The sequence below is a fragment of the Bos taurus genome, chromosome 9, assembly GCF_002263795.3.
Source record: "Bos taurus isolate L1 Dominette 01449 registration number 42190680 breed Hereford chromosome 9, ARS-UCD2.0, whole genome shotgun sequence".
Taxonomy (NCBI): Eukaryota; Metazoa; Chordata; class Mammalia; order Artiodactyla; family Bovidae; genus Bos; species Bos taurus.
The window spans coordinates 11,523,480-11,547,779 of NC_037336.1; the positions used below are offsets into that span (position 1 = coordinate 11,523,480).

Genomic DNA, 24,300 nt, shown 5'->3' on the forward strand with positions numbered 1-24,300 from the left:
CAAAGAAGTAACATTATCTAAAAAAATATTGTTTCTAGATTTTTAAGAATTGATTTTTTTTGCCTTTGAATTTGCCTTTGAATTAAGAAGAAGGTAGAAGATAAATAGTTTCTTTCTTGTGTCTTAGGTATTGAATAATTAGCCTCATTATCACATAAAATATATATTTCAGACACATTATTAATTGTACATGATTATATAATAAAATTTGGCTTCCCAGATGGTGCAGTAGCAAAGAACCTGTCTACCAATGCAGGAAACACAAGCGACACAGGTTCGATCTCTAGGTTGGGAAGATCCCTGGTATTAGGAAATGACATTCCACTCCAGTATTCTCCCCTGGAAGATCTCCTGGAGGAAATGGCAACCCATTCCAGTTTCTTTGCCTGGAGAATCCCATGGACAGAGGAGCCTAGTGGGCTACAGTCAGTCCATAGGGTGGTAAAGAGTCAGACTCAACTGAAGTGACTTAGCACCAGCATTCTTGCCTGGAAAATTCCATGGACAAGAGGAGCCTGGTAGGCAACAGTCCATGGGGTTGCAAAGAGTCAGACATGACTGAGCAGCTGAGCACACATAACATACACAAGATTAATTGTCATTTGTAAGAAGTAAAAATTGTAGGTGGTTGGAATTACTTTGCCCAAAAATGTGAAAATGAAGAGTCAGGAAAATAAATCACCAAACAGAAAACTGTTTTTGTTTCAATTCCCTCCAAAAGTGCAAAGAAAAATCAAAGTAAAGTTAGTTCACAAGGTAAGTGGTTAGAAATTCTTAAATAATATTCTGATAATTTTATTGGGACTAACTAACTCCAGTCTGCTTTAATTTGTCCTGTTAATACTTGTATATTGTTAATGGCCTTACACTGATACAAAAATATCTTGGAAAAAAGAAGTTAAATAGTTTAATACAATATAATTCCCAAACCCCAGGGTTCTAAGGCCACAGTGGATAATGGACGAAGCTGAGGTCATATTAAATATTTATTCAGAATAATTTGTGAGTGTGTCAGGAGTGGGTGTTCTCACAAGTCACTTTCTGATCATCTAGTAAATGGCCATATATTTAGCTAATTTGAGCATAGAGATATGAATCTCTGTATAGGGTTATATATGTGTATATGAATTATATATTCACATATATAATATATTTTGGCTTTTTTGTTGCTAGCTTGAACCATTTTTAATTTCCAAAGCAATCCATCTTTTTTGTTTTATTAACTTTGCCCATGATATTCACCATATTATTTTATTCTCAGGAGATGTTTCCATTCCTTTCATTCAGTAAACTCTTTCAGATGTGTTTGTAAAGCATATTACTGATTTGTAAAATATGTGTCATTTTGATTTTCTAGAATTGAAATAAAATATTGCCTTTAACATTTTTTATTTCCAAAACCTGCTGTTTTGGTGGTAAAAATATTGTGGCGATTTTAGCCACAATATTATTCTGATTGTTGTCATGTTAAAGTGTTTTGGTATTAAATATATAAAAACTTGTTTTTACTGAAGTTTTTGTGTGTGTGTGTGTGTGTGTGTGTGTGTGTGGTGTTTGACATTCATGCACATTAGAAATTGCCTTAATGGTAACTCTTGTCCATTTCCACACCAAAAGGTTTTTTGACACCACTGAGATAAAGTGTGGTTATGATTGCCTCAGGCAGGGTGGTTTAGCTAATGGGATTTTCACCATGCCCTGTTTTTTTTAGTGACATTCCAAGGATTCCTGAGAGCTCCCATCCACCACTGGAGTCCAGTGAGTATAAAATTTAAGGTCTTTTTCAGTTATTTGATATAAATGAGTTGTCAACCATGGGAAATCCAAAGAAGATCTGCTTTTTTTTCTCTTTCTATTCTTTGTGTATGGGGGGTGGGGATGTGAAGTAAAAGTGAAGTCACTCAGTTGTGTCTGGCTCTTTGCGACCTCTCCTCCATCCATGGGATTTTCCTGTCAAGAGTACTGGAATAGCTTGCCATTTCCTTCTCCAGGGGATCTTCCTGACCCAGGGATTGAACCCTGGTCTCCTGCATTGTAGGCAGACTCTTTACCATCTGAACCACCAGGGGATGTGAATATGTCTAGCAAAAGTTCAAAAGTCTTTCTTGGCAGTAGCCTTCTGCATCTTAGCATTTAAGATGCACAGGGCAAAATTAATGAAACAGTAACAGTTCTATTTGTCTATTTGTTGTTGTTTAGTTTCTAAGTTATGTCTCTTTTGCGACCCTATGGATTATAGTCCTCCAGGCTCTTCTATCCATGAGATTCCTCAGTTTTCTCTGTATTTCACAGAACACTAGAGTGGATCAGCATGTCTTTCTCCAGGGGATCTTCCAGACCCAGAGATCTAAACTGTCTCTCCTGCTTAGCAGGCAGGGAAGAGGAAATGGCATCCCACTCTAATATTCTTGCCTGGGAAATCCCATGGGCAGAAGAGACTGGCAGGCTACAGTCCATGGGGTCACAAAGAGTTGAACATGACTTAGCAACTAAACACAACAACAATTCTAGTTGCCTTACATAAACATGTGTTTTGATGCTGGATTATTCTGTTTCATTGGAAACTGACTTCATGGCATGAGCAGTCTAGTGAAGGAAAACAGGCACAGAAGCAAATGATTTTAATTCAGTGTAACAGTGTGGAATATGACCATGAAAGTGATGCGTGGGGTAGAGGGAGATTTCAGTGCAAATAAAGGGGTTGAGGCTAGAGGGTTAAGTTATCTACAGGGACATTAAAGGGACTCCAAATGAAAGATGATAATGTGGGTAATGAAGTTTTCAAGGACAGTGTGGAAGTGACTTAAATATTTACTTTGCAATGTATTGGCATTAAATTGATAATACTAGGGCTTTATCACCAAGCGTTATTATGTAACCTAGCTTATTGGAATAGAAAATACAAGGTGATTTTAGGATAAAACAAGTGATGGTTATAAGAAGGAAATTTACGGGTGGGATAAACAAGGAAGTAGGGATCAGATGAATTATTCAAATGTATAGCATCGTGTTCCACATTCCCGCTAGACATGAGCCCATGGTTGGTTTTGAGTTTTCTAATATGAAGGGAGAAATGGGACCAACTGGATAATTTACAATGTTGATGTTGTATTTAAAAAAAAAAAAAAAGTCTATAATATTAGAAAGGTACTGTTAGAAGCAACGATGTCTGAGAACTAAGAAGAAAATTATCCTAAGAATACTTCATCAAGGAGACACAGTTAACAAAGAATTTTATAGCACTGTATCTTATATTTAAAAGTCTTTGGAAGGTGCAGAATGACACTGTGTGATTTAATTTAACCATATTGATAATTTGCATGTATGGAAAAAAGTGTGGATGATGTACTCTTGGGAAAAGGTTCATACGTACTGTTTTCTCAATAAAACTAAGTCTTGATGGCTGTGGGTTCAAGGTTATACTTGCTGGGGATATAGCATTCTGCAGACGCTCATCCTGCTGGTTGTGGACACTTTATCAGTGACCCAGGAAAAGTGGACTTTCATTTGAAAGGGGGGAGAAGACCCTCTCTGCGGTGCTGTGTGGGAAGCCACTGTCCCTCCTCCACAGGTGAATCACTGGACAGCATCCTCAGACAGTCAGGAGACAGATCTGTAAAATCACAACCGAAAGAGGTGGAAATCTTGTTTTAAAAGAGTGGTGAATACTATCTTAGTTAGACGCAGCTCATAAATTATATGATACGTGCATTCATTTTAATTTCAGTGAGGGCAGTTCGTCATAGATGATCCTAAGATAATTAACATAATGGGTACCATCTTTCTTATCGTTAAAGCATGAAGCCTTTAGCTCTGGATAAGGCTGTACAAGAACCTACATTGGACAATATCCTCTAGAAACTTAGAAAGTCAATGCTAACAGAGTGAAGCAAACAAATCCAATATGTGTTTGTATCACTTTGCTACTACTGCTGCTAAGTCGCTTCAGTCGTGTCCGACTCTGTGTGACCCCATAGATGGCAGCCCACCAGGCTCCCCTGTCCCTGGGATTCTCCAGGCAAGAACACTGGAGTGTGTTGCCATTTCCCTCTCCAATGCATGAAAGTGAAAAGTGAAAGGGAAGTCACTCAGTCGTGTCCGACTCTTCACTACCCCATGGACTGCAGCCCATCAGGCTCCTCCGTCCATGGGATTTTCCAGGCAAGAGTACTGGAGTGGGGTGCCATCGTTAAATTCCCTTAAAATAGACAATCCAAGAACACGTGAGAATAACTTTCTAGGACCTCCCCACTGCAAGTGGTTTCTGCTCTTATGGGTGGCACTGAATTATGATTATATACCAATAACATATGCACTTAACATTTCATGAAAAATATGTATTCTTCACATATAGGTTATAATTATGTTGTTAAAAAATACTTAATTTCCCCCCTCATTTTAGGTTCTAGTTCCTTTGAGTCTCAGAAGATGGAAAGGCCTTCCATTTCTGTAATTTCTCCCACAAGCCCTGGAGCTCTCAAAGATGCCCCACAAGTATTACCAGGACAACTTTCTGTATGTATCTGCAGTGCATGTTGCTGACCATTAATGTCCGCTCCCTGCTCTGCTTCTGTCTTTAAAGTGTGTGGCTTTGCTTGAAAACTGTGATATAGTCAGAATCATTTAACATCATCATCTACTTCATCAATTTTTCATTCACTTATTAGATTGTTCCTTTACTCACATATTTATTTGAACATATCTATGGAGTGCCTACAATATGCCAGATGTGCCGAACATTAAGTGATACCTTAAGAAAATAAACTATCAATTATTTTTGTGTGTGTTGGATGAAAGTTTCTAAGGTAAGTAGTTTAGATATAATAAAAGCAAAGAGTTGTGTTCTGTTTACTTAACAACCTCATTGTCCTGGATCTTGGAAAACTTAAATTTAACATATTTTTTAACTTCTTAAGACATTTGATGAAACTCTCCGTTACTGATCTTAGTGTGAAAAAGCTACAGTTTTCTTCACTACTGTTTTATATGTGATCTGGGAAAAGCTGAAGTCAAGAAGCATGTCTAATACAGGATATTTGTGTTAATAGCTGATAGAAAATCCTGCTTCACACAGTTCTCTAGTAGCTGGTCTTCTGCTACGTCGGTAATGTGTGCATTTCTATAGTCTATTTTTGGCTGTTCTCCTCTTAGTTTTAATTAAATAAAAAAGGTAACTGTAAAATTGTTGCTGTTTTTAAAACCTTTCCTGGTTTTAGCTTCTGTTTTTAGTAGGTTGAAGACCTCTGTCTAGTCCCTGTGCCACTGTTTCAGTGTGTGTGAGAATCTCTCAGAAACATCACCTATATTTTAAGAGGGATAAAAATCCATCTCAGATTAATGAAAAACACACCTCTGGAATTAATTGAGAACAGAGATATGAATTGGTACAGATCTGGATTTGAATTCTTAATCTGTCCCTTACCTTACTGCTGCTGCTGCTGCCAAGTCGCTTCAGTCGTGTCCGACTCTGTGCAACCCCATAGATGGCAGCCCACTAGGCTCCCCTGTCCCTGGGATTCTCCAGACAAGAACACTGGAGTGGGTTGCCATTTCCTTCTCCAATGCATGAAAGTGAAAAGTGAAAGTGAAGTCGCTCAGGCATGTCTGACTCTTAGCGACTCCATGGACTGTAGCCCACCAGGCTCCTCCATGCATGGGATTTTCCAGGCAAGAGTACTGGAGTGGGGTGCCATTGCCTTCTCCTTACTACTCCCTTGTTAAATTAGCTTATTTTGTTACAATGACTCTTAAATGTATTACAATAAGTACCTATTAAACAACTTATCTTGATAGTTCTTATTTAACCATAAACCCAAAGCTAACTTCTAAATTAAAAAAAGAAAAAGAATTAAAGCTAACATTGTCTCCTGCCAGTACAGATACTGCCCTGACTGTATCCACAGTTTTGCCAGTAATATTTCAGTATGTGCTCTTTTCTTGGTTTTCTTTATTCATGCTATCATGAATCTTAGTTAAAGAAATATCGCTTGATCTTCATTTGGTTTGAAGGCATCATATATGCAGGATACCTTCCTTTTTGCTTTTCTTCTCTCATGAAAATTAACCTGTAATAGGTTAGTTGAAAATTAAATGAGGAACGCAGCAGTACCTGGTATAAAGAGGCCTAAAGTAAATGTGTTTCCTGACCTCTTCCAAGTTATTTCAGTGTACTGTTTTTATTTATTTATTTATTTATTTTATTTCAGTGTACTGTTTTTAGCATCAGACGTTTTGTTTCAGCCACAAGTGGCGCTGCAGAATGCCTTTAGCCATGCTGTAAATCATTAAGATACTTATAATCACCAAACAGTTGCATTCAGCATTTAAAAACAAGAATAATTATTTCAATATTTCCCTCTTCCCTTATTATTTTTCTAAAATTTTTACTATTATTTTTATTTCATCACACAGTATAAGAGAGTATATATCAACACTGCAGGCCTGCCTGTTGTAAGTCATGTTTAAAATGCGTGAAGAGGAAAGTCAAGTTCTAAAGTGGTTATGCTCTCATGTCGGTATTCTTTGCTGAAAAGTATCTATGATTCAGCTGTATTTTGCAACTTGAAATGTCCTTCAAAAATAATTTTAGTACTTTTTTTGAACTTTTAATACCTTGTGATTTTTATAAATGCTAATTTCTGTGTCCCTTGCGCTTAGGTGAAGCTGTGGTATGACAAGGTGGGCCACCAACTGATTGTCAATGTTCTGCAAGCAACAGACCTACCCCCTAGAGTAGATGGGCGTCCCAGGAATCCCTATGTAAAAATGTATTTTCTTCCAGATAGAAGGTATGAAATTTTTTAAAATATTTTTTAAATAAAATCTTTACTTATAGAAAAATCTTTATTTATAGAAAAAGTAGAATTTCTTCTCCTGGGATATAGTTTCATTTAGTTTTTAAAGTTTTATTGAAGTATAATTGATATACCAAAATTTCCACATAATTATTTATATTTTGATGAGTTTGCATATATGTGTACACCTTGATATAATTTTAAAATATAATAGGTAATCCTCTATGGGGGGATAAGCTATATATTGTCCCTAAAAAATTCCCTCAAGCCTTATATTTCTTTAAAATAACCTGTCAATTAAAAATTTTTTCATTACCTTGTTTCTATATCTGTTGGTCTTTGAGAGCTACATCATTTAGCTTGTACCCTTGTGTGTGCGTGTCTATAATCATAACAACTGCTTATATCATAGTTAAAACTAGAATTGTAATAAACTCAGCTGTCTTTTCAGACTTTTATATAACAGGTATAAATTACAAATGGTAAAAATATTCCAAGATCAGTATTGCATGTAGCTACAGTAGGTGGCAGCATATACTTGCGTTTGCTTTTTCATTTACAAAGCATACTTACATTTCAGTGATAAAAGTAAAAGGAGAACCAAAACGGTAAAGAAAGTCCTCGAACCAAAGTGGAATCAGACTTTTGTCTATTCGCACGTGCATCGTAGAGACTTTAGAGAACGGATGTTGGAAATAACCGTGTGGGACCAGCCCAGGGTGCAGGAAGAGGAGAGTGAGTTCCTTGGAGAGGTGAGTATATGGTCAAGACCCGAGTGAGATGCTTCGTGCAGCTTCTGCAGTGTGCATTATTCCTTATGCCTTTCCTTGATCTAACCCGAGGGCTGTCCTTTCAGATCCTCATAGAGTTGGAAACAGCGCTTCTAGACGATGAGCCACATTGGTATAAACTTCAGACTCACGACGAATCTTCACTACCTCTGCCTCAGCCATCGCCCTTCATGCCGCGGCGACACACCCACGGCGAAAGCGCCAGCAAGAAGCTGCAAAGTAGGTGGACACTCTGCTCAGTTGCCAGGAGCAATTGTGTTGTTAGGTCTGAGTTTCATATTGACGTTCAGGGTATTTTTTCAAATGTTCATTAGAGATTATTGAAAAATTAGTCATCTATATAAAGAAGCCTGGCAAGACCGTTTTCTCCTTTTCCCAGTGAAAGTAATACATACAATATAGTGGAGTCATTCCAGAGGTGAAAGTTTAGAACCTGTGAATTATAATCCTTTGTGTTGATGGAGTTGTTCATTGGCTGACCGATGGGGCAGTTATTGCCTTAATTGATGGGTTGCTGTGTAGAATATCTTAATAACCATATAATTCCTGGATATTTTAGTATTATTTATAAGAAACATTTTCTCAAAAACATTATAAAATCTGTTTGCTTTTACTCTTCTGATGATTGGAGGGGGGAAAAAAAGTACTTTTTTGCATTTATTTATTAATTTTTGATTTATGACTAAATCTCTTATTGGACAAATGAAACTTAGAAGCCTCATTTTGGTAACCTGGAATCAATGTTCAAATAATTGTTCAAATGTTCATATAATTAAATGTCATGTTAGTGCTTCTCTGATGAATTATTTCCTCAGATTAAATCTTTAATGCAGTGTAATGGCTAATTTTGAAGGCTAAACACACATATTTATAAAGGGACCTGATACCCTTTCAGTGACATGAGTTCCACAGAGTCCCAGCCGAGAAAGGTCTCTCTGAACCTTTCCACTCAGCCCCATCCTGCCTGCACTGTGCAGGAGGGTGTATACGTGGGTAGAAAACAGTATACACTTTGCTGTAGACCTTAATTAAAGAATAATTTGAAAAGTCAAAATGCTATTCTATGAAATCTTCTTTCTTATGTGTGTCTTCAGTGCTTATAAGGATGCTGAGAACATGGTGTCCTTGGAGAACAAGTACTTGAAAATCAACTGCACATGAACTTCGCAGAATATATATGTACAAGAAAATCACTTTTTTGCACCCTGAGACATTGAAGTCAATATGCTTCATTCACTAAAAATAAAGTGTTTAGTAGTAATGTAATTAGCATTTAAAGAGAAAACTGTGACCATGCCCTCCACATTTCCTGACCCGAGCAGACGCAGAGGTATCTGTTTGCCTTCCTGTCGTGCAGGGTCCCAGCGAATCAGTGACAGTGACATGTCAGACTATGAGGTTGATGATGCGATTGGAGTGGTCCCTCCAGGTGCGTGGGGGGAGCGGGGTGGCGTCACGGTGCTTCTGTGCTTGCTGTCCTGTGGGTTTCCTGACTTCCCTGGGTCCCACGCTACAGATCTATAGCACAGAGAAGTCTGAATGATATTATTCCATGGTGACTTGTGTTCCAAATTATTGAGAAAGTGTGAAATGGACTAGTAACTATTCGTTAACATCCCCCTTAAATTAAATTAGATAGGTTCTCCTTTAGAAGCATGGCTCGTGAGGTTAAAACTGTCAACTCAAAATGTTCTGAGCAGAAGTGAAAATATGAATTCTGAAAAGATATAGTTAATTTTAAATAAAAATCCCACTCTCCTATGTTTTATATTGTATCTCTGTGACTTTCCTTCCCGTGTTTCTGGAAATAATGTAGCCGTCCATGGAATATACCGAGAAATGTGCATGGCAGGGTTTAAATTGCATGTGGCATGGCTTAACTTCAATGCTTTTGTGATGTGCTGATTATACATAGAATGATTATACCTAGAATGTGTATGTACGTTTTACAAAAGGAAATGCTTTAGAAAAGTTTGCTATTTAAGTCAATGTCTTTTGTCACTGTATAAATTAGTAAAATCTCTGTGATATTTTGCAGTTCAAGTCTGTTTCTCACCTGACTCTAGTCAGAAAGTGAGTAAAACCAATTAGTAAAGACTTATTTTCTTGGCACTAACCCTTTTCCTTTTATTTGCTAATGAAAAGTAGGGAGATATTCAAATGAGAAAAAAATTAAGAGAACATGTTAGGATATTAAGAACATTTTCTTAGGATGATATTGACATATGCCCCCTTAATTTGCATAATTCTTCAGACAGAGATGCACCTAATTTGAAGGCAGTGATTTTGGTAAATGTCAATAGACAGATGCCACACTAGTGACTGAGTTTACAATTTAAAGATTTTTTACGCCTTCATTAAAACTGGGAGAATATTATGGAGAGTTCCTTTAAATTAGGTTTCATTTGCTCCCTGTAATTCAGAGAAAATGTAGTCTTTGATTGCTGTATGAAGTGTCAGATATCCTTAACAACAATAAATCTGGCTCTGTATATCTATATACTTAGATTACCCCTTGATATCAGACCATCAGGGAGAGTTTTAAATAATAGTGGATAATTGTGGATTACAGTTCATGTTTTGCTTTCTGAGTTTGTTGGTTTCTAAAAGGATCAGAATAATTAGACACACTCACTCTACATGGAAACTTCCACACAAAATTCAATAGAATATTTTTTATGAAATTGAAAGGGGGAAGGTAAATTATACCCCTTGGCATATTTAATATAACTCAGATGATTCCTGATAGGAATGGGGTTTTGTTATCAAATCTTTCTAACAAAAATTTTGCCTTCCAATTACCTTAATGCTGTGATTTCCAACTTATCTAAATAGAATTTGCTTCTTTGGGTGGTTCTCATATTTGATTCACCTAAAACTTCATACTTTTATGATGAGGCAGGATAGCAAATGAAGGGCTAATATAATAAATATTACATGTATATTTAGATGATCTCTTTCTAGGCTTAATATTACAATTTCTGAACAAGGAAACTCTACATGAAATTAAAAATAATACATGAATTGCTGTTGTTTTTGTTATGAAAGTATATGAAATTATAAATTAATAGCACTTATGTTTATAATTATTTGGTTGTTTACTGATGTTTTTGTGGTTGTTTAGTCACTAAGTCATGTCCAACTCTTTTGCGACCTCATGGACTGTAGCCTGCCAGGCTCCTATGTCCATGGGATTCTCCAGGCAAGAATACTGGAGTGGGTTACCATTTCCTTTTCCAGGGGGTCTTCCCGACTCAGGGATCGAACCTGAGTCTCCTGCATGGACAGGCAGGTTCTTTACCACTGCACCACTATGTAATTATTACTTTTTTGCATGAATACTAAATGAAAATGATTTTGCACCACTACTGTTTACATTTCAAACATTCCCGCCATTCCCTATCTCCAAAACAAGAACACCAAAAGCTACCAAGTTTACTGTTGTCTTCACAGTATAGTGCTTCTGGACTTGTTAATGTCAACAAGCATTCTTAATTTACAAACTTTCAGAGTAATGGTACAAATTTAGCTTTCTCCTTGGAATGGAAAACTTGCTTGGAAGTTATTTCAGTTTTTTTTTTTTTTTCCTTTCAAGTCCATCTTGTAGCACCAGCTGCTAGATGTTTTTAGAGAGTGATAAAATGGCTGAATTTCTTTGGTGTCAGTATTGTCAAATCAGCCTTTATGAAATATCTGAAGACCTTCCTTATATGCTAAGTGAGGTCAAAAGATTATACAATCACAACAGATACACTGTTGGGGAATTTTAGTCTGCCTTTAAAAATGATGTCACATGGCCTTTAAAAATGATGTGGGAGTTATCACGTAAATAGATGAGCATTAGTCAGGCTGCCCAGTTAAATTTAATGTTTTCATAGGTTGTGTACATTTTATGTGGTTGTAAATATAGTTATTTTTCCTTTGGCCACATAATTTTTAATTTTCTTGCAACAATAGTAATAATGACCCTTTTGAAAAATACTTAACCTATTACTATGTAATTGAGATTGCTGTTTAACTAAATCAGAGATTGTAAAAACCTTTTTGTTTCATGGGAGCATGACTGTTAAAATTTAATTTGAACTATTAATTTAATTACTTTAGCTTAATAGCACATTTGTGGAATAATTTCATATGTCCAGGGTAGATTGTATTATTATTTCTTTAGGAGGTTTAATTTGTTCTGTGTTATTTCCATAGTCATCTCCACCCATACCATATTTTCATTTGAAAATTGCAGTATTATCTGTGGTTCACAAAATTCACAATCAGTATTTGTAATAGTGAAGACCTGCTACTCTTCTTTAATCATTAAAATTGGTATGATATTGATTTTATTTTCTTATTATCGAAGCCATCTGAAACCCAAATAACATATAGTGTCATTTGGATGAAAAAATCAAAAAACACAATTTAAAAAGGCACTACATTTCTAAGCATTGACTTGTATATGAATAACAGTTCACTGGCAAGTCCTCGATTTGTATTGCTGAAAAAAAAAAAAAATCACTAATTCTTTCTTTAAATTAAGCCAGTATCCCAACTCATCATGATTTTTGAGGCATCATCTGTCATATTCATGTCAGTATCTCCATGGTAACCTTTGAGTTGAGCCAAACTCTGCTTGGTCCTCATGCATGTGTATGTTACACTCCATACCTGTACTTGGTAGTTTTGAAGATAAGCCTGATAATACTGATTGCATGGCACTTATCTCCATAGGTCAGTGGCTGCTTTGGGTATAATTTGACGTCGCCACATTAGCATTGACATTATAGAAGAATATTGACTTGTTCTTCGTGTGTACTCTCACCAGTAGGTTATAGGTCTAGCACTCGAGAAAGCAAACCTTCGACATTAACCGTGCCAGAGCAGCAGAGAACAACTCATCACCGCTCACGGTCGGTGTCTCCTCATCGCGGCGACGATCAGGGGAGGCCACGGTCACGTTTACCAAATGTGCCATTACAGAGGTAGGCTTTGAGAAGGGCTTTGCATCCTTGACGGGACATTTTTTACGTTATGTGCATGCGTGCTCAGTCCTGTTGACTCGTGGAGGCCCCAAGGACTGTACCCCGCCAGGCTCCTCTGCCCATGGGATTTCCCAGGCAAGAAGATGGGAGTGAGTTGCCATTTCCTCATCCCTACAGGGGATCTTCCTGACCTAGGGATTCGAACCCGCATCTCCTGCACGTCCTACATTGGCAGGCAGATTCTTTACCAGTGAACCACCGGGGAAGCCCTGACAGCACATTTTTGTTATCGTAACATGCAAACTTATAGGAGACTCTAAGGGCAATGAAAGAACGGTTTGGTCAATCAGTTATTTTTCAGAACCCTGTGTGGGCAAAATGCCATCTTATTCGTAACCCAACCTGTGCAACATTCTGTTCTCTAATCTCAACACATCTCCCAGGGCGTGGAAGAAGTTAATGTCACAAGCACGGTTTTTTAATAACTGTCTTATATTCTCTTTGCTTTTTTTTTTTCTCTCCTGTTGGGAGAAATTGTAGGATAATAAATTAGCTTGGACAGAGAAGTAGCAGAGAAAATAAGGTTAAAAGGCAGAATGTATTTTTAAGAAATTTGGTGCTGTCTCTTTGAAGCACTGTAAATGTTTGGAAAAGCATATAAACCATAAAGAATGTCCTTCTGTATTTCACCTAACCCTGAAATGCAGTTCTGAAATTTTATTTAAGTATGCAGATGAAAACTATGGTCCTTTTTTGATAGTAGTTCAAAAGGAGATTGGGGAAATACAGCACAGGCAAAGCAACAACAGACAATAAATACCTTTAAAACAGGTGTTTGGGGATATGGCCAGAGGTTTATAAGCCATGTCAGTTGTTTGCCAATTTGTTCCTGTCAGTCTCTCAGACTGCTTGGGAAAAATGTTGTATTTTGAGACATATAATTTTTTGTAATCATTTTAGGAGTTTAGATGAAATTCATCCAACAAGAAGATCACGTTCTCCAACCAGACACCGTGATGCCTCCCGAAGCCCAATTGATCAGAGAATCAGAGATGTGGACAGTCAGTGTTTATCAGAACAAGACAGGTATTTTTTCACATTATGATCTCAACATGATACATTTTCTTTGCCATGTTTTCATATATGATAGATATCTTAGCAGAGCACAAAAGACAGTAAAAGAATTCCATCTTTCAAAACTGAACTTCTCCCAAGGAATGCCTTTTGAGATATTCTAATAGAAATGCACCTCTAGGAAATATTTGACTAATAGTATATTGTCATAAAATGTGCACTATTTTACAAAATCAGAATTTATGTTTAGCCAGTTTTAAATATACAGTTTGTTGTTGACTTACATAACTAAATTACAGAAGGGAGACTATATAAGCTACTTTTAAATATTTTATTTTTTGTGTATTTCAGTCTTAGGAATATTATTTGTATAATTGCGAAATTATGTTTTTTCTGTAATAAAAAAGTACAGGTCATCTGAAAGACTGTTACTTTCACAGTATCTGTGAGAACTTCAATAGTAATATTTTTTTAGTACACCTACTTTTCATAAAATGTAGTAACCTAAAATGTCTATAAAGTACAAAATGTTGAAATGGACTCTTTCTTCTATGGATGTGTATGTAAACTTAGTTCTGCATTTATTTATGAACAAGGTACTTCCTGTTACTTACAGTTACTGAAAATCAGCGTTCTGGTTCCATCGTTCTATATTTCCAAGGACCTGCTCCTCTGGCCAACCCTCTTCGTGTAGGATGTGCTTGACCACTAGCTCAGGGTTTGATTTAGTTGTTAGAGTCCCCAGCTGGTTGGATAATGTCTTCTGGGTTTTTGAAGTGGAGCGGTTTTTAGGGAGGGGCAGGAAGGGAGTGTGGTACTCGGTGGCCAGTTTTTTGCTGTGCAATCAAGGACACAGAACTCACAGATAGCCCTTTAGCTCCATAATTGTCACCCTGCCGTAGAGGGAGTGGGGCCAAGACCTTCAGGATGGGGTGATGGAACTTACTGGGACTTAACACTGCTCTCCAGAGTAGGGTTCCAGGCTACTCAGGCTGGAGTGATGTCAGTTGAGGGTCCCTTTGTTGCCAGTCACCAGGGCCACCATAAATTTATGTGAACGAGGGGATAAAAAAGGACTTCTAGACCAGGGTGTTCAATAGAATGAAATTAATTTGAGTATAGAAAAAGTATCAATTTTAAGATAAACATTCCTAATCAAATATTTTCCTAGTCAGAAAATGAAAAACAGAAAATGAGATGTTGCATTTTAGTGGCTGTAAAAGCTGAGAAATCCATTGTGCTTTGAGTTGCTAAAAAGAAATGAAAGGATCTAGAGTTCCCATTAGAAGTGGAAAAGCCAGATTTTATAGGGCTTTTAAAAGCTATTAAAATAACCAAATGTCTGGAATTGGAAATAGATTTCTGGGTCTTACATGGGAAGGGATCCATTAAGTTTTTTCTTGATACTCTATAAAATCATTTTGAAGTAGAATAGCAAATCAGCAACAGCTAGGACTTTGACCATAATGTTTGCACTTTATTGTTTAAATTTTTAAAAATACTGTCATGTTTATTTTTGTTTGAACTCTCAAGCAAATATGCTAGTGCAGACAATCTGGTTTCTTCCCTTTTCCTGTTGTCATCGGCATACCATTGGCAAAACCCATGTCATCTAATGCCTCATGACCTATCTGTTTCACTCACCACCCATCCTGTCTGTGCAGTGAGCTTCTCATGCTTCCCAGAGCAAAACGAGGACGAAGTGCAGAATGCCTACACACCACCAGGTAACTACAGGAATTTGGTGAAGTAACTGTGTGTGATGACTCTTTCCATTCTACTCTGCTTCCATCTCCCCCTCAGCGGTATGATTACAAATACGTAAAATCAATTTAGCCAGTATTCAGTTGGTTTTGTCATATATGGAGGTTGTGGAAAAGGTTCCAATATATTTGAATTCTAATCCAGGAAGACTGCTTTTCTGTTTGTACATTGGAAATCCAGAGGCTAGTGAGCCTCTCTGCAGAACTGTTTACACATTGCCAAAACCAAGGAACCGATTTCTGCAATTAAAATTCCATAACCTCGCTGTGAGGGGTCCCCAGGCCTGCCACATACACCCATCGAGGCACAAAAATCTGATCAGCTGTGCGTGGCAGTGTTACTGTTTACATCATTGTAAGTTAGCTTTGTTTTAGCCTTTTTTTTTTTAATTTTTGTGTGTTTCATATTCTATTGTTTTCTTTGTTTGATTTTAATAAAATCTTGACCGTTTTCATTTTTAATAGCTGAGCTTCAGTTCCTATCTTGATAAAGAGTGAGGATATTTGACATGTAAACTTCCAAGCCCTCCAGTCCTTCATGCTGCCACCAGTTCAGAAGTGCTCCACTACAAACATTCTCATGAAAGCACATAAGGGTATGAAGGCTTTTTAAAGATGAGACCAAAAGGGGCATAATACCATCCTCGAAATTGGAACCTGGAGCTTTATTTTCATCTTATTACATCTCTTAGATCTCATATCTCAGATAAACCATCTTACAGATTACTTACAGGATAATCTGTGCATATTTATTGTCAGTATGGGTAATAGTATGTCAGTATGTCAGTAATAGAAAGGAAAGAAGTAGTAATTCAGTAAAACAAACAAACCAACACACAGATAAACTCAAATATTGTGGCAGTAAAGAGTAGGTAGGAAAGAGAATGAAAGAGCTGTACTGGAAATCCTCCCCTGTACAGGCAGGTTTATTGCGTCTTTGAAGACATGGGCTTCTGCTGAGGTGGTGAACATGGTCACTGCCATGACCATGACAAGCACATATGCTTACCACAAATACGTGCTTAACACAAGTAAGCCCTAACGTTTTACATGTATAAAACATGCCTCGAAATAAAAATGGCTCTCTGTGCAGTGCCACAGTGAAAAGTGAGGAATGTCAGTTCTGCTTCCAAACTGGATAAATCATGTAAAATCATAACTATTAGAAAAATCAACTCAGATTCTTCATAATGCTGAAGTCTCAAGCTTTAGTATTAGTTGTCTTGACAAACAGTTTAATAGGAATGATTTCTTTACTGATTCAGAAAGTTTTCTCATATTCCTGTTGACATGACTCCAACCATAAAACAAAAGCAAAAAACAGCCTTCATGTTTATTAGGCACCAAAGTGTGGGTATTTTTAATACTCTTACACCAATAATATACATAGAATTACTAAATATGTGGTTTTTATTTCCCTTATATTTCATTTCTCAAGGTAAAATGTCATAATATGCTCAATAAAATAAAGTAGTAGTTTCATCATTTTATAAAATTTTATCATCAAGATACAGCCTGTCATATTCACATAGGACTTTAAAGAATAAAACCTGTGGATTTACTACTTTTCAGTAAACAAGGAAAATAGCATTCATTGACTACGAAGAACTGTGCTAATTAATTAATGTATTTTTTCTCATCATCCTGACAAAGTTCTATCACATTAATATTATTATCTTCATTTCCCAGTTGAGGAAAGAGGCTAAGAAAGTTTTATTTGATATGTAATTTAGCAAGGATTCAAAATCAGTTCTATTTGAAGTTTTCCACTAAATTAGGTTTTTTTCCCCCAAAAAAAACATTTGACAAGGAGTTAGTTTTGCACAAAGTTCAAACAATTTAGGAGTTTGCAAGTCAAACATATTTTGAAAACTTTACAAATTAAAATCAGTGCCTAGATTTTACATGCAAACCATACCAAACTTGTGTGCTACAGATATCTGTCCCATATCGTTTAATTCATCCCCTGCTATGATTGTCATATCAAATAATCTTTTCATAGAGCATGTCCTGAGAAAGTCATGTGGTACAGAAAATGCGTTGGCTTCCTTACTGTGTCCTAGATCCTTTGTACCTGTTATTTCATTTAATGCTCACAGACAGCGTCCCCATCAAAGATTATTTCTCCCGTGATACAGATGTAGAAAAAGGCTGGATGATTTGACTTGAATCACCCAGGTTCACAGTCAGTAAATGGCAAAGTCAATGTGGACCTTCATTCTGTAAACTGTGTGCAATTTTTCATTGTTTCCATTCTCTTCTGACCCCAATTACAGTGTACTCCTCCCCAAATCATTTTTGAACCAATTGCTTAGAAAAAGTATTTGGCAATCTATTTCGTAAGATAGTTGCCTTAGGTTTAGGAGTTGAGAAGAAGATTCTACTGTTTGTGAGATAAGCTGAATCATTTGCTTCAGTTTAAGTGTCCTTGACTGGTGCTTGAAGGTGGTACTTTAATACATTTTAAACCAATGTTTTAAGAGATTTCCCGATTCAACCATTAGTATAAACATGAATAAACTGGGAGGAGGGGGTGTTTGATATTTAATATGTCCTAAGCAAATGTTTAATCCATTATCAATTTATCAAACTTTAATGTAAGCCAAATGGACAATATATTTTCATAATTGATAGTTAAATTTGTAGAAATATTATTAAATTTAAATGATCAAAAAAATTAATTGACTGGGACTCATTTGTCCTATAGACAGCCAGAAGCCCTCATAGGTTTTAAGTGAATTCAGATGATATTGGGCCTTGTTCCTGCCATTTGTTCTGCCAAATCAGAATTAATATTCTGATTGCAGCTAATATCCATCTCACCCAGTTTCCAGTGATTGTTACCTGTTGCTGGGTTTGTATCCAAAAGCTAATAAGTGGAAAGGACTTGCCCCTGCTTTGTCATCTCCTAATCTTCCCCGCTTTACTGCCTGGTCAGTACCATGACCAGCCTTTTCCCTGAAACACTGGTTAGCATTTTCCTTCTTATTAGAATATTAACTTTTAGTCATATTAATTCCCAAGTTTCATGAATTATTTTGTTAGTGCTTTTTAACTATGAGTTGTTATTTCCAAAGAAGTAGGTATAATATTAAATCAGGAGTTAAATAGTAAGTTTCATGCCTGATACTGGATAGAGTATAGGTTACAGATCTTTTTCAAATTAAGGCTTTTGAACTATAATTTAGAGTATCTTAATTATGCACACAGACGACTGTAATTCCATGCTTAATAGTTCTATTCCTACCTTCAAATAATCAAGGTGGTCCTTCTGAGAAAAACAAAAGATTCATCTTTTTAGCTTTCTAGGCCTCTTATTTCGTATTCTAATAAAACTCACTTCATATATATTTTTCTGTTTTCTGCGTGTCTCCATTGCCACGTTCCAGACATCTTGTTAGGCACTATAAAACATTACCGCCTAAGATGCCCTTATTAGAGACCTGTTCTCACTGGGATATTTACAGGTAAGAGTCCTAACAGTGAGTCTCAGTTATAAACTAATCCCTAATCCCCAGCCTACTAAAAATAGCAAATGTACAGTCTAATAAAACACTAGCATTTCCTCTTAAAATTAATTATACACAGAGAAACACTAATGATTTCTAAAAATAACTTTAAGGGAGGGAAGGGGGAGGATAAACTGGGAGACTGGGACTGACAAATAAAACACTATATATACACAGTACTGTATTTAAAAATAGACAACTAATAAGGACCTACTGTGTAGCACAGAGAGCTCTACTCAATACTGTCAATACTCAATACCTATATGGGAAAAGAATCTAATAAAGAGTAAATACACATATATATATACTGATTCACTTTGCTGTACAGCAGAGACAACTCAACAGTGTAGAAAAACTAATAAAAATCAATTGAAAGTAAAAATAAGATCATTTTAATTATAAAATTTATGCTAGACTACTTCTCTAAATGAAATCTACATACTCAAATGTCAGATTTCTAGTCATTGTCATCTTTTTTCTTTTTTTTTTTTTTTGCTATGTTACTTGTTGATTTGAATTATGAGAATTAATTTATTTTATTTTATTTTTGGATAATTTTACTTTGTGGAGCTCAATTCTGCCTGCACGTACCAAAACCCAAACCCTTCACCATGAATGTTTTCACTCGAGAGCACTGAGGTTTACTGATGAGATTCTGGTTGGGTAAGGACGTTTGGACGTCATACCTTCCACCTCCCCTGTCTAGTGTTTGATCCAGAGTAGCTGAGTTGTAAAATTTTCCTCCTCTGCTGTCCTTCATTTTGTTTTGGTGTGGCATCTGTCCTTGGTAACGGAGTGTTAGGCATTTCGTTTCAGTGCTTTCTGTATCCAGTTTTTTTCATGAGTAGGTGTGACTTAGTCTTATTTATTTCCGTCTGAGACCCTTTTAAAAATTATGCAAAGCAATTCGAGCATAATATTTGTTTAGTGTCACTTTCTAAACAAAATTGCATGGCCGTCCTGTCGGTGCTCAGCCCTTAGAACGCGGCGCAGCGATTCTGCACTCTGTGTACAGGGGCAGGCCTGGATGGGTTCCTCGCTAACCGGTCTTCCTCTCTCTGTTTTCTCTGTCCTCCTCCTCCACCCTGGACGCAATGCACTGGCACTAGTGACCTGCAGCCCTCCCTTGACAGGGCGAGGAGTGCTAGTACCAACTGCTTGAGACCAGATGCTAGTTTGCATTCACCAGAACGAGAAAGGTATACAGTAAGACTTTCTTACTCTCCTATCATTTTGTACAGTCACCTTTTTCCCATCACTGTGTTTCGTGTCACGGAGCTTCACAGGTTGCTCATCCATGTTCACCCGCCGACTGTCTGCCTCTCCCCTCCCTCCCGTCCAAGTCCATGCAGAGACATATGTGTACGTGGGGGAGCCCGAGGGCACACATACACATATTTCCGTGCGTGTCGTTGCGAATGGCGTGATGTGATTTGTAACTGCTTCTGGCTGCTGCTTTTCCCTTTTGTTGCCTTTCTGTGGTTTTCTTTACGTCTACTCAGGGAGCCTTCAGTACGCTGATATGGTTATGGGGACAGGGAGTTATTTGAAGGAGAAAATCACATGGTAGATCTGCTGATAAATAGTTCTGTAGGTTCAACAACAATCTTCTGTAAGCTCAAAAACAAGAGTCTTATTTAGATAGAGTACTTCCTTTGTGCATCTACATTCACTCATTAAATCAACTTTCTCTTTGATATAGATCATGTTGTTATTAAGTTATGTTTTGACAACAAAATGTGGTATGTTTATCATGGATTTCCTGATGCTTTACAAAAATAAATGCACATTATATACACACATACATAATTTTGCTTAATGCTTTTAACTGATCAATGAATAAGTCTGATTTTAATTTAAAGGTATTCAGTGATCACATGTTAACCTGTCGCCTATGTGAGCAGCTAATTTTCCAGTGGAATTTTCTATTCCAGTAAACTTGGTTATACTTGATAGTGTTCATTATAAATGTTATCTCTCTTCAATTGGAAGTCATTCACTGGAGATAAGATACTACCTCATCACGAATCCTGAATAAAAATGTTTCATTCTGTTAATGTAACCCACTTTTCCTCTTCTTTTGAGGCTATTTAAAGCTTTGCTCTAGCAATCTTTATAGTTTGATTCTATTCATTTGTTTATGAAACATTTATTTCTAGAATTGAATAATAGGTTCAGGTAGACATATTCATTTTCAAATATTCATTTTCAATGTCTTCATAAGATTATTCTAAAAAAAATATGCTTTTGAATTTTGTATTATTTTGTATTGGCAAAATTTATGTTAGAAAACAATGGAATCTAACTTATGTTTTGTATTTTTTTTACATTTATAGGAGAGATTTTAGTTGAAATGACTATGGGCTCTTCTAAAAGCACAATTGAAATTGTTTCAATGTTCGCATTTGTTTTATATTCCCCTCCCCCAATTACAAGAGTAACAAGAAAAATATTTTATATTATTCACTTACTGTTATTTCCTTATATGTTTAGAGTTGGTGTTAAATCAAGGGTAGAATGAGTCAGTGGAACCTTCTGATGACAAAACACCACCCAAACATCTTAAATATCATCTGTATTAGTTCTAATTTAGAAGATTTGAGTCACAAGCATAATTTAAAATTTTCTGCTTGCCATCTTAAAGATGTAAAATTAGTACTTTAGTATGTATGTGAACTGTTATCATTTTAACATATAATCAATTAAAAACTGCTAGTGAGACATTCGGCTTTCCCTTTTTCACAGTGCTCTGTGGCCACTGCATTGGACAGTGACATGTCATTCTTTTGTTGAATCCTGTCTAGCACGTGTTCTCTTGTTGCTCTGAAGCTATAGAATTCACAAACCCTTGTGCTGCTGAATTTAATCTCTCGGATAATACCCTTAGAACAGGCCAACCTGTAGGCAGATAATCCAGCCACAGTTATTTTACAGGCCATAGTTAAGTCTGAGTACACTCACTTGTGATATTTAATTTTGATGGAAGAAGATAAAAGATGCATGAAACTCATGTTCACTCTATGTGTTGAAAAAAAAGAGAGAAGTTTCCCATTAAAATGAAAAAGGGGCGAGAATTCAAGAATCAGTATTACTAATGATCTTTAATTTATTGGGGTCAGTTTCTTGTCAAGAAGAAACTAAAATGAGAAGAGTTTTCATCAGGAAGTTTGCAGACATTATAGATGCATTTTGGTGTGGAAGATGCTGCTCATGCATGCTCAGACCCCTGAACAGCTTCAAGACAGGACAGAACAGGGCCAGCAGTGGGGGCTTTGTGCTTTTTGGAAGATGCACTTGTCCATCCACAGATGGGACGTGAAAACACTGGGGAGGCTTCCCGGGTTTCCAGATTACTTAGCTCTTGTGATGGAGCAGAGAGCTGGTTAATGCCTGATACGTACGTAGTAGGCACAATGTTAGAGAAAAGTTGTTAGAAATATAATTTCATTTTCTTGAGATAGCACCACATTTCCACAGCTTTATCACCTCTTGAGGTGAAGCAGTTTGCTGATTCTCAACCATCTCGATGACCATTTCTATGGTGTTCTACCTACTTAGGAGGCTTTCTGAAGTTTCCTCACTAAGCTTGGGAGCAAAGGAAGTTCTGTGTTAGTACAAAGCATGAACTTCTTAAAGCTGAGTCAACACTCACTGTCACACATCCCTAACGATTCCAAGATACAGGAGCAGCAGGTACAATTAGCATGTTCTTCTCCTGAACTACCCCCAGACTGTCAGAATGACCTTGTATTCCTTAGGAGAATGGTTTGGCCCAGGTTAAGAAATAAATTTCCATATAAGCCAATGGAAATCCTGTTTTCAAAGGAGGTCATTTCCATATTTGAGCACCTCTGTTATGTATTCTGAGGATTACATAACTAGAAAAAATACATATTACCCTTAGCCCCATACAGTCATGGCTCATAAGTCAAGAAATTTGAGGTTCATTTACAATGAAAGATAACCCGAAAGACTGGTTATACCCAACTGAAAATGTCTAATAGAAATGGCTTGCTTTCATCTCTTCTCTAGCAAATACCACTGCATGTTTACAAGGAGATCCAGTCAAAGTCATTGTACTTTCCTTTCTCTGTGTCAAGGTCAGCTTGAGGTCATCACTTCCCCCTTATACCTGATTTCAAAGGAGTGAGTTACATGTCTGCTCCTAGCCTTTCCTTTCCCAGATTTTCAAACAGAATGTCGCTTATGTATCTGGAAACACTGATTTTTAGAGCCACTGGAGAATGAATCCTTTTCTTGGATGTTTTATCTTCTTCTTAGACCTTTTGAAGAAACCGTAGCCTTGCTAAAGTCCATCAGAGAGTAGTCTATACTTGCCACCTCTTTTTTGTACCTTCCAGAAAGTTCTGCAGTCCCGCCACTTTGCTAAAACCCTGCCATGGGTTACCTTGGTCTCTACCGGCACAGCAGCATTTTACAACATCTTACAGTCACTGCTGCCTCTAGAATCTTTCCTTTCTCAAGCACACTCTACAAATTCCCTAACACCTCCGTGTCAAGTCAATCTCCTTTACAGGCTTCTTTTCCCCCGGTCTCCCTCTCACCTTTCCTCTGTTGCTCACCCATCCCATCTCTGAAATTCAATATCTATCAAAAGTTTTCACACTAATACATATGAGGACCACAGTCCACTGGAGCTGGTCAGGCCAGACCTTCCCCTGAAAATGCCTAAGTTCCTCAGTGATTGGCAGACCCTGCAGGCATCAAATTCACTGTCTCCCCTCACACCCTTTGACAGCAAAATGCTTTGTTTTCTGACATGTCCCCGTGCTTTGACAAATTTGACATGTAACCATCCACATAATCTGGAAATACGTCTCCTGCTCCTTTGTCTCATTGAGTAAAACAGAAAGTCCTATCAATTCTCCTTCAAGAATCTTCAAAACAGATTACACCAAAGTCCTCCTCCACTTCCAGTGTCATTCTTGCGCCCTAAATTTCTCATAAGCTCTACTAATCATTCTGTTAGTTTTCGTATGAAGTTGTCTTTCCGTTACAATTAAAATACTCTTTTCTTTTTGTTTTTATTCTCATTTTTCAAAAAGGGGGTCAAATAACCGTATCTCCTGTAGAACTTCTCCTAACCTCCCTCCCACTTCCCTTTCTCTGCCAAGCAGAGTTTTCGATGCTGTTTTCTGGATTCACATAGTACTGCATACTTTCTGTTTCACTTAGGCAATATTTTTTTCCTTTTACTGGATTTTCCTCCTGGAGGGCAGGGATCGTATCCTGTTTGTCCTTGCTGTTTGTTGCAATAGCATTATTATTATTATTTTTACTTAGTAAATGCTCAGTTTGGGGATTTGAGGGCACTTAAAAAACACTCCCTATTTTCTGCTCCGAAGTCTGTGTCCAGTTGTGAACTAGACCCAGGA

General features: G+C 37.0%; 1 protein-coding gene across 47 annotated transcripts in view; it reads left to right on the top strand.

Annotated features, from left to right (window-relative positions):
- Window positions 1-24,300, top strand: part of RIMS1 (regulating synaptic membrane exocytosis 1) — a 249,200-nt gene that overhangs the window by 75,234 nt on the left and 149,666 nt on the right. For 17 of the 47 annotated variants that reach the window (XM_024996896.2, XM_024996894.2, XM_024996898.2 and 14 more), the window contains 10 exons: window positions 1,712-1,758; window positions 4,403-4,515; window positions 6,658-6,788; window positions 7,375-7,546; window positions 7,651-7,804; window positions 8,943-9,014; window positions 12,402-12,558; window positions 13,519-13,644; window positions 15,297-15,359; window positions 20,014-20,103. In XM_024996896.2, the coding sequence (XP_024852664.2) occupies window positions 1,712-1,758; window positions 4,403-4,515; window positions 6,658-6,788; window positions 7,375-7,546; window positions 7,651-7,804; window positions 8,943-9,014; window positions 12,402-12,558; window positions 13,519-13,644; window positions 15,297-15,359; window positions 20,014-20,103 (1,125 nt within the window). Of the gene's footprint in view, window positions 1-1,711; window positions 1,759-4,402; window positions 4,516-6,657; window positions 6,789-7,374; window positions 7,547-7,650; window positions 7,805-8,942; window positions 9,015-12,401; window positions 12,559-13,518; window positions 13,645-15,296; window positions 15,360-18,784; window positions 18,863-19,474; window positions 19,568-20,013; window positions 20,104-24,300 lie in introns of all 47 variants that reach the window. The other 30 variants (XM_024996897.2, XM_024996895.2, XM_024996899.2 and 27 more) reach the window with 6 other exon arrangements.